This window comes from Miscanthus floridulus, chromosome 15 (genome assembly GCF_019320115.1).
Source record: "Miscanthus floridulus cultivar M001 chromosome 15, ASM1932011v1, whole genome shotgun sequence".
NCBI lineage: Eukaryota > Viridiplantae > Streptophyta > Magnoliopsida > Poales > Poaceae > Miscanthus > Miscanthus floridulus.
Window position 1 is genome coordinate 84,244,657 of NC_089594.1, and position 15,445 is coordinate 84,260,101.

Genomic DNA, 15,445 nt, shown 5'->3' on the forward strand with positions numbered 1-15,445 from the left:
CCCCCGCAGCGCCATCTCACCCACTCCTCTCTCGCCTCGCTCTCCTCTCTCGGCGAGTCGGCGACTCGCTCTCCTCTCTCGCCTCCGACTTCCTCTCTTCTTCTCGCTCTCCGGTGGCCTCTGGAGCCACTGCTAGCCGGCACTGGCACAATCCCTAACCCTAATCCTTGCTCAATCCCTAACCCTAACCCTTGATCTCGCTTCGTCCTCGCTGGATCCGTCGTCGACCTCGCTGGATCCGTCGTCGACCTCGTCGGATCTGTCGTCGACCTCGCCGGATCCGTCGTCGACCTCGTCGGATCCGTCGGTTTCCTCGTCGGATCCGTCGGATCTCCGGCCTCGCTCCCATCGGACCGTCGGATCTCCGGCCTCCGACTTCCTCTCTTCTTCTCGCTCTCCGGTGGCCTCTGGAGCCACCGTTGGCCGGCACTGGCACAATCCCTAACCCTAACCCTTGATCTCGCTTCGTCCTCACCAGATCCATCGTCGACCTCGTCGGATCCGTCGGTTTCCTCATCGGATCTGTCGGTTTCCTCGTCGGATCCATCCCTCATCGTCTGTGCTTACCGGATCCGTGCCTCATCGACCTCGTCGACGACTCTGGTGCTCCGGCTTTGAAGGTAAGTCGCCGTCAATCCATAACCCTAACCCTAACCCTCAATCTCTACTAACCCTTTCTCTATTTTGTCTAAAGCTGTTGAGAGACCGGGGCGCCGACGAGTGGCGATGGCTGGATCCGATGACGAGAGCTGTGTTTGTGTGATTATGTGACTTTTGAGTCTTTGATAAGTTCTCTGAACATGTAACTTTGTGTGACTTTGACTCTTTGATAAGTTTTTTGATTCTGATCAGTTTGTGTGACTTTGTGATTCTGATCAGTTTGTGACTTTGCGTCTTTGATAAGTTCTTTGATTCTGAACATTCAGACTTTATGATTCCGATCAGTTTGAGGTGTTGGGCACTTATAGTGCCAGTGCCGGCACGGGCACTGCTGGGCCGTCGTGCCCAGTGACACGGCACGACACGGCTAAGACCTGATAGTGCCGTGCCTGGGCCGGCACCTCAGCACGGCGGCACTAACAGGCACGGCACGGCTAGTCTACCGTGCCTGGCCGTGCCCGTGCTAGTGCCGTGTCGTGCGGCCCGTTTGGCCAACTATACCTCAGTGCAGTGCACTCCTCCAGTGAGCAACATTCTCCAGCCTCTTCTTGTGCTCTCTCTTCACCTCCCTCTTGTCACTTGTGCAGGAATTTTCCTTGTCCAGTGCTGCTGGTCAAAAATTGACATGCAGTCAGACAGCTGGTCAGGTCTAGCCCAGTCAAGCCCAGCATGTCCACTAGCTGTTCAGAATCAAGTGCTGAGAGAGACAGGGCCTCAAATGGGCCTGCCGACTCTTGAGCCCACAGTTGACACTGCCCCGCCTGCTCGGCTCGACCCGGTCCGGCCGGGCTGAGCACTAGGCTGTCTCCAACAGAAGACCTATCAGGAGACCCCAACCCAAAATGGATCTACAACACAGCCTCCAACAGGAGTACCTATATAGAAGACCCATTTTGGGTGTCAGGAGAGGTATAACCCAAATCTGAGTATCCTCTCTCCTATAGACCCATTTGCAGAAAGTGTTCTCTTTTGGGTCTTGTTGTTGGAGAAAATAAAAAATAGGTATTAAATTATTTGTCTTAGCACTATCTAAACGTGAAATGGGTCTTGTATTTTAGGTAATAGTTGTTGGAGACAATCTAACTGAACCCAAATGCGTTTCACACTTCTTCCAGGCAAACCATGCTTTTTTTAGAGATGAATCAGTAAACCATATTAGCTCACCAATTGTTGTCAATAGATTGACATGTACCGGCCGGCAAGCCATGTCAGTTTCATCAGTTCTCTGTTGAGAGTTGACATAGGCTTTGTTTAGCTCCTCACTCAAAAGTTTACACCATGTCTAATCAAATATTTGATACATGCATAGAGTATTAAATATAGACTAAAAAATAATTAATTACATAGATTACGACTACTTTGCGAGACGAATCTTTTAAGCCTAATTAATCAATGATTTGATAATATGGTGCTGCAATAACACATGTGCTAATGACAGATTAATTAGGCTTAATAAATTCGTCTCACGGTTTACTAACGGATTCTGTAATTTATTTTTTATTAGTATCCGAACACTCCATACGATACCCCATATAACATCCGATGTGACACCCCAAAACTTTACACCCTAGATTTAAATAAGGCCACGGTAAATCAGTGTTTCTGTTTAGAGTTGACATAAAGTCAATGATACATTACCAACACCATCATGCTAGCATATTATCCTGGTGAAACCTTAATTGGAGGGCACTGTGTTGAGGTGGAGAGGCATCACTCGCAGTCAGTCAGTCAGTCACAGCCCCTACTGTGAACTGAAAACACTGAAGGCATAAAGCACAGTGCAAAACTGCAGATCAACTTGCAGCAACCAGCAAGCAAACACAGTGCAGCTGCTAATCCTGCAATCTCCATGGGGAACAAGGACAAAGCCTGCCTCTAGTGGGTGCCAATCCCAATCATTGCTCACACTTTAGGAGGATCAGCAGCATGCTGACAAATGTAAAGCCTCTTCCATCTCCTAAAAAACAATTCTTTATAGCCCTCACAAACAGTGAGTTACTAGAGGAGTGTAGTGTAGGCTGCACCAGAAAGTAGCAGCAATTTTTTTTTTTAAAAAAAAAAACAGCAAGTACGCGCTACTGATGCTTCTTCAGTAGTGGCCTGAATGATGCCATGCTTTATTTGCTAGTAGTTTGTTTGCAATGTGTGCATACGCCAATCTGCATCTTTTTCCTTTTCAGCAGCAGTGCTTAACAGTTTAGTAACCGAATTAGAACTTTAGTTTGCTGTATTATATTATACTGTACTCGATTAATGGAGTAAAAAGCCTAGCGGCACGCCTGCTGATAATTGTTATGCAAGCTTTGAGCTTGGATTTGGCTGAAGACTCCATCAGTCAACATTATCCAGTCTCAACCTGGAATAATTAAGAACTTTCAAATGGAATTTAGGCACTTCACCATTAGTGCCACTAGCTACAGTAACTGTAGACATTCGGCACAAATTCTTTACTGCTATTTCGTCAAGAGAACAATTCCTTAAAAAAAATGAAATTCCACTAGAATGGAATGCACACGTGTGCTCCAATATTTTCCTCTTTAATTTCCACAAGCGTCGTTTGGATAGCACCGAATAAAACTTCCATCCTCATTTATACTGAAAAAAATTGTCCTAGGAAGAACAGCATGAATATCGGAAAAGTCAAATTTATTAATTTCTTTTTCTGAATTTCTCAAAAAAGGGAATGAATATTTTTTAAGAACAATATAATATTGGTGGAGGTGGTGGTGGGTCCACGTGGAGGAATCCATGGCGGATAAGGAGTTGTGGCGGGAAGGTGGTGATACATAGATGCTCACTCAAAAGGTGCCATGCACTTGCCATTAGATAAAAATAAAATGTAATTCACCGTGGTGGACATGAAAAAGGAGACAATGACAAGTCCATTTTTATAAAAAAAAATCCCCTTGTTCATCATCATGTGTTTCTCGCGTCTCCTGATTGGCCAGAAGCATTATTAGGTTTAGAACCACATCAGGCCAATCGTTGTAAAAAATAGTGCATATTAACGTACGGTTAGCCACATATATGTGGAAAAGAGCAGGGCTGATTTTCCTCACTCAGTTATTAACCCCATCTTCAGTGGCTTGACCGGATAAAAATCCTCAGTGACTTCATAAAAAAAAACATCATGGGTTAAACCATGCATCATTATCCATGGGGCCTAAATTAATAGCAGCATATGCTACATTGCTATTGCTATAGTTGACAGTTTACATTTCCTTCAGATCATGAATCTGAAGTATATGGTGTAAAGAGTTTAGTCTTGTAGCAATCTGAAATATGATAATTTATACTTCTTCAGGATCAAAATAGCCTCTTTTATTACTCCAAATGCTATTGCTGCCATCTAAAAAAGAATGCGATTCTAGATCTAGTCTAAGTCAAATTATTTTCATTTTAACTAAATATATAGAAAATTCCATCATCAGTTATGATTTCAAATATATTTCATGACAAATTTATATGATGCTTACTTGATATCTAAATATTAGTCCTTATAGAAAATTTGGTCAAACTGAATATGATTTGATTTTGTACTATATCTATAATTGTATTCTTTCTGGGATGGAGTGAGTAATTATTGTTTAATGGCTTCTAGGCAATTTATACTACGTTTTCTAGTCCTACTCCTCTTAATTGCACCACTAACTAATTAACTAACTTCTTTGCCCATGCATGATCACTATAGTGAATAATAAATGAGGGTGAGATGGTCATTTTATCTATCTCATTAAGGTCATGTCTGATCATTGTTAGACCTAATCAGCTAAAACGATCCAATAGATAGGAGAGATTATGGTGCAAATTATTTTAATCCACGCACCAAATTATAATAATCCTATATAATCTGCTCGAAACCTTCTAATTGAAGATTACCTACTATAATCTAGGAATCTAAACAGTGTAGATTATCATAATATATTATCTAGATTGTTATAATCTAGTTTTTTTTGGGGGGAACATGGCCTAATTCCTATGCCCAACAAGGTGTTGTGAACCGAAGGTATGTATTAGCGATGAGTCTTGATGGTGTGCGCACGTGTGTGAAGATGGCAGGACATTATGCAATGGAAGAGTTAGGTATGGTACGGCATGCATGGTAACTCCACTTTTACCTTCCTCGTGAAATAAGAACAGGAGGATCAGTTTAAAAGATATGAATAATTTTTTAGTAAAAGAAGAAATGATTACGGCCATTAACAATCATAAGGTGAAAACACTGTCATATGGCATTAGCTTTGTATAGTGGGCGGGGAATGAATACTCCTTTTGAACAACGGTGCATGCTCGCCACAAAGCTACATCAATATTTCAATCACCAGTCAGTCAAATGTTGCAGATATAACAAACTTGCATTGAATCTCTTCTTTATTTATATTAGGATAAAAGATTATGGGCCTGTTTGACATATCTCACAATAGTTTTATGAGCTGTTGTGAGCTGTTTTTTTTACCAAACACCCATTTCCAAAACAACTTAATGGGTAAAGCTGTTTTTCTCCTTCTCTCACAAAGACATAAGCTGAACTATATATTAAATTGCTCATATGTATATAGGTTTCCTTTGATACCGTGGGACGATATTGGACGAAAAATATGGTCATCCACAAGATTCAAGGTGGCTAGCTTAACATGGTCAGCTCGAATTTGAGATTGTTTCATTAAAATTCTATAGGCCCTGTTTGTTCTTGTGCAGACTGAGCAGTGGCAATGTGACATTCTGGTTCTCAACGGTTGCAAGAGAAGGTGCAAAAGGCCCAAACAAGCAATGTGTCGGAGGCAAGCCCAAACGGTCCATGCTAGGAGTAGAATGAAGCTGGCCCAACCAAAAAAAAAAAAGAACAGATCAATCTCATTTGCCAATATATCGTGATAATAAGACTTAGTTATGGCCCAAATAAAGCCCACACTTGTTTACATGCAATACAACCATACCAAATGAGGACAAGCCTGGCTAGCCCATTGGGCCAACTTGCCGTTCCACCCAGGCAAGGCCGAAATGAGATTGATAATGATTCCACCCGGGCGTCCGTGCGGCCGGACATGTCTCCCCACTCGCTACGCTTGCTCCCTCTCATCCGCCTCCACCGCGCAGCCTGCTCCCACTGCCCTACTCGTCTCCACCAGCCGGTGGCGACCGCGAGCCAACGACCGCTCTCCTTCACGCCTCCCGCCTGTCTTCTCCACAACCCTGCTCCATCCCTACCGTCCTCCTCCCCACTCTGGCGTCCTTCTCTCCCACTGCGGCGTCCTCCTCCCCTTCACCGGCGTCTCCTTCCCTACCCCGGCGTCCTCCTCCCCCACCCTGGCGGTGCCCCTCCCCTGACACCGGCATCCTCCCTCACAGGGAGCTCCCAATGCCCTCAGATCCAGCGGCCATGGCGCGCCCCGCGCCAGGCTCTCCCCCCCTGTGTTGCAATTGTTTCTGGTGTTTCAGAGGTATGCTGCATTTGAATCATATGGATGTTGCAAAAGTAGATCGGGGATGTTGCACATGTTGCATTTGTTTTCAGAGGCATGTTGCAATAGTATGTTTCGAGTGTTTCAGAGGTATGTTTCATCTGTGTGTTTCCTGACGCATGTTGTAGTTGTGTTTATCTGGATGTTGCATATGTTTCATACATATGTTGCATGTGTTTCATTCAGATGTTGCGTATGGTTGCAATGGTTTTCAAGTGTGTTTGAGGTGTGTTTTTTAAGTGTTCTCAGAAGTATGTTTTAAGTGTTTCAACTGCCTTTCAGACGTATGTTGCAACCGTTGTTTTTAGATTTTCAAAAGTAGATCGGGTGTTGCATCTCTCCTCCCACCTTCTACTGCATCGTCTCTCCTAGAGCCGGCAGGGCATCCATACGAACGAGGGATGGGCGATGGGCGCGGAACGAGGGAGCTTCGTACGGACGGACGTTGCCTCCGGAGCAGGATGAGCGCTAGGGTGGAGGGGGCTACTTACGTCGCGATTGGGAGTAGGGGGCCACAGGCGTGTGGTGACGTGGGCGCGGCGAGCGCTCTCTCCTGTTGCGCGGATGCGATTCTATTTTACGTGAGGGGCGCGGCGGGTGCGTTGAACGGAGCCGCGTTCGGACACAGGCTTAGGGCCGGACGTTCGGGCGCTAGGCTTGTCGAAATGAGATAGATGGCGGCCGAGAAAAGCCTACGTGGCGAACATGTTGGCCTGGTGGGCCATATGTGGTTGCGGAGGTACACAAGCTCACGTAACTAAACGTTCTAGTATTGGGCCGTGGGCCGCTTAATGATAAATGAAACGGGAGACCTGAGGCCTGCGCACAAACATTCTGCGAATAGCTTCCCCTAAAAAAAACATTCTGCGAATAGCTGCTGGGCGTACTCAAACCCCAATCAGTTGATCCAAAAGAACAAGACATTATAGATAGCACTACGAGCAATATTATGAGCATCAACATTGGAGTCCCTCTTCTCATGCACGAACTCAACGCTAGCGAAAGCTGATCTTCTCGCGTTAATTTCTTGAACAATTTGCCCATAGACTCCCCGACTGCCTTGAAGAATATTCTTCACGACGTTTTGGTTGTCCCTCGCCAATCTGAAGTTTGCTACTTGAATATCCAGAGCGAGGGACATACCTTCCCTACAGGCAATAGACTCCATCACCTCCGGATCTGATATCCCCCTTAGCACCAGAGCCAACACTCCCAGGAAACGACCATTCTCATCTCTAACATTTGCCGCAGCCGACGCTTTGAGATCGTTCTTGGAGAGTGCAGCATCAACATTTATCTTAACCACCCCGGCAGGGGGAGCAATCCACGCCAGGCTCCTGTGGGGTATACACGAAGGAGACGCCGGCCTTGGCTTTTCTTGCCCAAGATCAGCTATGAACCTGTCAATAAATTGCATCTACTCAGGTTGCTGTTCCACCCAGGAAAGGCCATCAGATGGAAGGCGGCCCAGAAAAGCCTACTTGGCGAACATGTTGGCCTGACCCATATGTTGATCCAAAAGAGAGAGAAAAAGATATTCTTGTGTAACTTGTAAGTGCCATATAGGAGTACTCCGAACTGACCAATTTTGTGCTCCGGCCAACAGTTCTGAAAAATCTGTAAGAAGTTAACCCCAACACACGTACTGTACTCAGTTTGAAACACCTGAGCTGAGCAATCCATTTTCTCTGAATACATTCAGTTTTACTAGTTTGCTTGGAAAGTTGGAAGTCAGCATGCAGCAGAAAAACCGCACAGAAGAAACTAGAAAGTGAATTGCATGCCACCTGTACCTCTGCATCGAATCCAAGAAGAAAGCGAAGTTTGTTTTTAAAAAAAAGTGAAGTTCCTAGTCCACCTGAAGGGTTTTTTTTTGGGTAGTTGTCTGTGTGATGAACAGATGATATCGGCCCTGTTCGCTTGACTGAAATTGACAAAAAAAACAAGCTAAAGTTGAATTGTTGTGAAAGAAAAACTGACTGAAAAAAGAAGCCGAACAAACCAGGTAAACCCAACGGGGCCGATGGCCTTATCATTGGTGGTGGCTCATCATTCAGAATTCAGATGGAGTCCGGATGGTCAGACAGACAAACAAAGACAATGCCGCGGGTCTCCCGGCAGGCACACCTGCACCTGCACACCGTTGGGTGGTATTCAATTCAGAGTTTTATTGGAGCACGCCTGCCCATCATCCCTCCTCAAAGTCTCTGCCTTGTATTAAACCACGGCCTCGTTCCGGCAGCGATTCCCGGGCCGGTGAAAGCTCCGCCGCCGCGACAGCGACGCCGACGACGACTGCGTTATTAACTTATTATTCTTTACGCAACACAACCACACCACACGGCGGACGGAATGCCTGAAGCTACTAATTCCCAAACTGAACCTTCCTCCTGCTCACTGCTGTCACTCAGATGTGTGTGATTTGGAGCATGCATGTGAGCTGGACACGTTTTATGTTTTCTGCAGTAAGAGAATGAATGGACTGCTGGAGGAGGAGTCCAAGAGAATGTTTGGTTTGTCATGGAAACAGGCGCCAAACAATCTTTACTCCATTGACGGACCTCTCAGCCAAACCGTACTTAGGTCCAGTTTAGTTTGCAAAAAATTTTGCAAAATTTTTCATATTCCCCGTCACATCGAATCTTTGGACGCATGCATGAAGCATTAAATATAAATAAAAAATAAAACTAATTACACAGTTTGGACGAAATCCACGAGACGAATTTTTTAAGCCTAATTAGACTATGATTAGACACTATTTGCCAAATAACAACGAAAACGCTACCGTACCCATTTTGCAAAAAATTTTGCATCTAAACAAGGCCTTACAAAATACAAAATGACTTGCCTGCTTACTGTAGTATTATCTTACTGTTACAACTTACAACTGCAGAAGATGGACATTTCTTGGCCGGTTATTTCAGGCAAAATAATCTACTAATCTTACTGCTACACTACACATGCTCATGCTCTGCTGCTGACTCTGTTCACCTCAGCTGACAGTGACAGCATCTCATTCTCTCCTGCCTCCTCTGACCGAGCGCGTCCTCCTATCTACGGACAGCAACTACTCCGGTTGGACGCCGGTCACCGCCGGCGACGGACACGGCGAAATCCTACGGCGTCATGCAATTCAATTTCAGACCACCTTGACCTCCAGGACCTTGGCGTCGTCGTCCTCCCTTGCGGCGGCGGCGTCCTCCAGCATCTGCACGACGGAGCGCATGGACGGGCGCATCGACGGCGTGCGGCTGGTGCACAGCACGGCGACGCGGAGCACGCGGACGGCCTCCTCCCTGGCCCACCCTTCCACGATCGCCGGGTCCACCAGGGACATCACCTTCTCCCGGCTCTCCAGCCGCCGCGACACCCAGTCCACCAGGTCCCGGCTCTCGCCTCCCTCCGCCCTGCAGCCACCGCCGGCCGCCCCGTCACCAGCTCCAGGCAGCACCACGCCGAAGCTGTACACGTCGCTCTTCTCCGTCACCTTCCACGTGTACGCGTACTCCGGCGCCATGTACCCCAGCGTGCCCGGCCACGACGCCGGCGGACGAGTCGCCGGCACCGCCGGACGAGCTGAGGATCTTGGCGAGCCCGAAGTCGGCGAGGCCGCGGCTTGAAGGACTCGTCCAGGAGGATGTTGCTGGACTTGACGTCGCGGTGGAGGATGGGGCGGTCGCAGCCGTGGTGGAGGTACTCCGAGCCCCCTCGCCGCGCCCACCGCCACGTCGTGCCGCTCCGCCCACCCGAGCCCGCCGCCCAGCTTCCGCCCCGCCGACGCCGCCCCGGTCCCGTGCAGCCGCTCGTATAGGCTGCCGTTCGGGAGGTGCTCGTACACCAGCAGGCTCGCCGCGCCGTCCGAGCTCGTGATGCTGCACAGCAGCTTCACCACGTTCACGTGCCGGATCGCGCTCAGCGTCCCCACCTCCGAGTCGAACTCGCGGCACCGCACCGACACCGTCCGCCGCGCCGCTCCGCCCAGCATGGCCGCCGACGGCGCCGTGCTCCCCGCCGCCGTCGCCCCTTCGCGTGATGTGCTTCACCGCCACCACCGCGCCGTTGCCCAGCTTCACGCGGTACACGTTCCCGGATCCGCCGCTGCCGATCAGGTTCTCGTCGCGGACGCCATCGATGATCTCCCGCTCGTCGAACGCCAGGATCCGGAACGACTTGAGGTCCCAGGACCCCTTCTTGGCGAACAGTTTCCCCGCGGGCCCCAGGCCTGCGGCGGCCTCCGCCGCGCGCCGCCGCTTCTGCAGGTATATTGCCACGCCGAGCACCGCCAGCAGCACCGCCGTGACGCTGAGGATGCACGTGACGGCCAGGCGCGTCGCGTTCGCCTGACCGGCTCCCGGAGCTCGGACCGCAGCGGCTGGAGGAAGCCAGCGCCGTTGGTGGCGCACAGCCCCGGGTTCCCGACGAAGCTCTCGCCGTAGGCCGAGATCGCCTAGCGCATCCGGAACGGGTCCGGTGAGATGGTTATCGGACATGTTCAGGCTGCTCAGCTTCAGCGCGGCGAGGCTCGCCGGCACGGCGCCGGAGAGATTCGTTCCTGGAAACGTCGAGGGAATTCAGCCGCTGCAGGTTGCCCAGCTCCGCGGGGATCGCACTGGAGAGCCTTGTTCCCGGCGAAATTGACCGTGCTAAGCGCCGAGCAGGAGCCCAGGCTCTCCGGGAATCGGCCCGCCGATCGCGTTGCCCCTCAATGTCGAGGCTGCCGAGACGGGACAGCCTCCCGATGCTGTCCGGTATCTCGCCGGAGAGCTGGTTCCACGACAGGTCCATGGTCTCGAGGCTCGCCGCGTCGCCGATCGACGGCGGTATCGCGCCGGTGAACCGATTCCCTGCCAGGTAGAGGATGGTCATCGCGGTGGCGTTCCCAATTCCGTCACCGATGCTGCCGGTGAACTGGTTCCCGGCAAGGTCGATCACGTTGACGTTGGGTAGCGCCCACAACCCCTCGGGCACCTCGCCAGAGAGGCTGTTCTTGCTGACCCGGAACCTCACCAGCGTCTTGCAGCTGGCGTACGTCTCCGGGATCCCGCCGGAGAAGTTGTTCTCGAGCATGAGCAGCTTCAGCATGGTGCCCTGCTTGCACATGTCCGGCGGGATGGGCCCCGAGAGCGCGTTGGTGGACACGTCGATGAAGTTGAACGGCGCCCAGCTGCCGAGGCTCCGCGGCAGCTCACCGGTGAGGTTGTTATTGTAGAGGGACAGGTTCACGAGCTCCTTGAAGTCGCCGAACTCCGGGGGTACCTCGCCGGTGAAGCCGTTGAAGAACAGCTGCAGCGACACGAGCCGCGTGAGGGACCGGAGCTCGGCGAGGGTGCCTGTGAGGTTGTTCTGCGACGCGTCGAAGTACTGCAGCTTGGTGAGGTTTCCGAAGCCGGCGGGCAGCGGGCCGCGGAGCGAGTTGTTGTAGAGCTCGAGCTGGGTGAGGTTGGTGAGCCTGGCGATCTCCGACGGGATCTCGCCGGTGAGGTCGTTGTCGGAGAGCTCGAGGTCTTCGAGGTTGACGAGATCGCCGATCTCCGGCGGGATGGCGCCGCCGAGCTTGACCGCGGACATGTAGAGCACGGTGAGGTTGGTGAGCCTCGTGACCTCGGCCGGGAACGCGAGCGTGGGGGCCAGGAACGGGTTGTCGCCGAGCGCGAGCACGGTGAGGCCCGGCGTCGCGGCGAGCGAGCGCCACGGGAACGCGCCGTCGAAGCAGTTGGAGGAGACGTTGAGCCTGCGCAGCCCGGTCAGCGGCGAGAGGTCCGGCACCGCGCCCGTGAAGCTGTTGAACGCGAGGTTGAGGTCCTCGAGCGCGGTGCACTGCGGCGACGCCGTCGATGCCGCCCGCCAGGGAGTTCTCCAGGAGGGAGAGCGTAGCGAGGGACGGCAGGGACGCGCAGAGGTCGGCGAACGGGACCGTCGCGGCGGACAGCTTCAGGGCCGGCAGGGAGAGCGACGTGACGTTGCCGCCGGCGCACCTGACGCCGGTGAAGCCGCACGGGGATGCGGTGGTGGCGTTCCACGTGGCGAAGATGGGCGCGGCCTCGGGCGGGACGGTGAGGGCGGCCTTGAAGGCCAGGAGCGCGTCTACCTGGGACGACGACGAGGAGGAGGTCGCTGCGGTGGCACAGGATGACGATGGCGGCGGCGAGGAAGAGGGAGAGGAGGGGGGAGGCGGGCGGCATGGCGCCGGGCGTCGGGGAGCGAAGGATGACGCGTGGTTCGTTGGTTCCTCGGTGTCAGTGTGCGGATGTTTGACTGGTTTTAAGGTGGCAGTACTCGACGTCCTCACTAGGGGCCCTCTCTCTGGTCTCTGCAGATGCAGCTACTAGGCAAGGCAAAGTGTTAATGATAGATGTTCTGGACCGGATTAGGAGTAGGCAGCAATGGTTTGGATTATATGGGGTTAATTAGTGGGGAGAGAAAGCCACTGCTGAAAAGGAAGCATGATACTCTGCGAATTGTAATCAACACGTGCTTTGCTTAATCTGGTGCCATATGTAGGAGCAACACAAAAGTGCACATGTTTTGGAAGGATACTCAATCCATCCACAAACAGTGTGTATGTTAGAAATTTTAGAATATATTTTAGGTAGTGGTAGGCGACGTCCCCGTCGACAGCGAGACGCCTGTGGTGACTTTATGAATCTCGTGATGTGCCGGCTCAATTTTTCGGAGGTGCTCATAGTTGGTGTAGGATTTACGTACGTGTATTCATAGGGGTGTGTGCGTGCGTTGTGAGTGTCTGCGCTATATTGTGTAATTCTAAAAAAAATGATGCATGTGACATTTGTTGACACCAAAATTTGGTTCAAGAAGAAAGGACTCCGAGGTCTAAATTCGTCAAAAAAAGGCCGAGATACTCAACAAGGATCGGCTGACCAGGTCGCCATCAAATAAATAAGATGGCATCATCATTCCAAAGGAATGGGCCCTATCGCAAGGATCAGCAAGATATGAAGCAAGAAGACGTGTCGGGCTCCATAGAAAGAAAAGATTGGAGTCTAAGTTATCTTAAATTAGGAAGTTTTGTTTTCTTTTCTAAGTTTTCGTAACCGGTCTTGTTCGACCTGGACTCGTAGTCAAGCCTCTGGTATAAATAGTGAACCCCCGCAGTTGTAATAGACATCTCTCATCAATCAATCAAACAAGTACATTTACTTTTCGGCTCATGCCACCTCTTAGGAGTAGGAGTAGAGTAGATTTCGATGAGTTCTTTGGGCAAGCAGGGCTGCATTGGACGACCTGACCTCCGGCTTGTTTGTGAGTATCTGTCACGACTTATATTGTTACTTGTGAGACTGCAACAGACGACTGATCTCTTGCAAGTCGCGGTATAAGTTAGTTATCGATCTATATTATTATTTGTAAGACTGCAACAGATGACTGATCTCTTACAAATCACGGTATAGATTAGTTATCGATTCGTATCAACCTTTACAAGGCTGCAACAGACGACTGATCCCTTGTAAACATTGGTATTGGTCAAAGTTATCGATATTGTGTTAAATAGTTTACTGTTTAATATAATATCACCAATTGGCCGATCTAGATTAAGATTTATTGGTCTTATTATTTTGATCTATCGTCTGCTGATTATTATCACAACTAAATTCAATTCTTGATGTTAGATCATGTTTGATGACTAATCTATCTTGATCTTGATCGTACATGGCGGGTGCTTGAAGTCATGTTTTGTTAAGAGACATATTCATTGATCGCCAGTATTAGGTATGACTCCGCTATCAATGTTGTATTAGCTGACTTGATCTGTTGATAGCATGTCAGATTAGACATTGTCGGTTAATAGATCTATCTATTAAGAAGAGCATGGCGTTAGCCACCCGCTATGTCTCCATCGGCTAATTTAGCCGATGGCCTGACTTTCCACGCACATAACATGCCTTCTTGATTTCTTTGCTATGTAAGTAGATCTATCGATTGTTGGTCTCTGATCTAGGGTCCTACTGTCAATGATGTATCCGACGACTCGACCTATTGACGGTACCATAGATTGAGCCTAGATGTTTGTAGATTTGTTTGCATTCAACAGATGAGTGATCGTATGCTATACGATAAGATCACCAGAACCGGCTGTTTTAGCCAATAGCCATGTATGTCGAGGATGTACTAGCTATTTACATGCTTTTACTTGTTCTTATCCTAGTTTAAAGCTAGTATGTTTCTTACATGTATGCTTACACGTCTACCCTTACACCTCTTGCATGTTTTCATCATCATCGGCTATGTTAGATCCATGTAACCGAGTAAATAATAATTGTCAATATGCTTATTTTGTTTACATTACCTCATGAACATGATGTATATCGACTCTTTAGTCGATAGCCTTATCTTGCTAGCCACTTGGCCGTACAATTGGAATTGTCTAGACAAACACCGGTATGTTCCGCCATAAATTACTGATCAACTTTCTCTCATTGTCATAAATTACAAGGTTAAATTGACTGGCACGCCCTCTGTTACGACCATCCGGTCTAGAGTCCACTCCTAAGTCCGGAGAGCTCGGGATCTGCTCCGCGTGATTTCTCTTGGCTTGCTTCGTATGTGCGGCACCCATCGCTTTTTCGCCGTCCACACGATCTTGGCACGCCCAGTGGGACCATAATCATCGACATGGATAATCAGACGATCCTCAAGGTCAACCTTAAAGACCTACCTGATGACCAGAAGGCACTCATTGAGCAGGCGATGGAAGAATTCAGAGAGAAGTGCCTGTTGTCTTACAACAGGACATGCGATTCAGTCATTCTGAAGACTCCCCTGCCAAGCATCCTCCTGCATGGACAAAGTGAAGATGTTGAAGTAAGGACTATTGCTCATTTGGTCAACAAGACTGTTTATGAAGCCTTTACAAACCACAATAAGGTGTTGGCCAACACGATTGATAATGTTTTGAAAGAAGTCTTCTTTGGAGCACCAACTGATCAAGTTAGGCCAGCATACTCTAATGACTTTAATCCTTCGGCTGTGGGAAGAAACATGCCTGGCTTTAGTCAGCAGCTGAATGATGGGCATTTCCAACACCCACCAATACAATAGCTTCCAGGAGAACAGACTCAAGATAAGACCCTGGAAATAGCAGGGGGGCAAAATCAAGTTCTACCAGCCGTAGGGGGACAAGGTCAAGTCCTACCGATGGCAGGGGGCAAGCTCAGATGACAGGGGGGCAACCACCAGCACAGCAATCATCAAGTGCCCCCGTCACACAGGCAGTTCAGCAGCCTACTGGACAAAATCAAGTTTATTCAGTCCAACAGCCAACCTCTCCAGCCGCTCAGCAAGTTGTGCAATGGCCAGCTCAGGGA

General features: G+C 49.5%; 1 protein-coding gene and 1 pseudogene across 1 annotated transcript; both read right to left on the reverse strand.

Moving 5' to 3' along the window:
- Positions 1-7,020: 7,020 nt before the first annotated feature.
- On the reverse strand, positions 7,021-7,539 carry LOC136507821 (uncharacterized). Its single transcript, XM_066502425.1, has one exon. The coding sequence runs from the start codon at positions 7,537-7,539 to the stop codon at positions 7,021-7,023; it is 519 nt and encodes a 172-aa protein (XP_066358522.1).
- A 1,418-nt stretch (positions 7,540-8,957) lies between these two features.
- Positions 8,958-13,916, reverse strand: LOC136507823 (receptor-like protein kinase 7; annotated as a pseudogene).
- Positions 13,917-15,445: the final 1,529 nt, after the last annotated feature.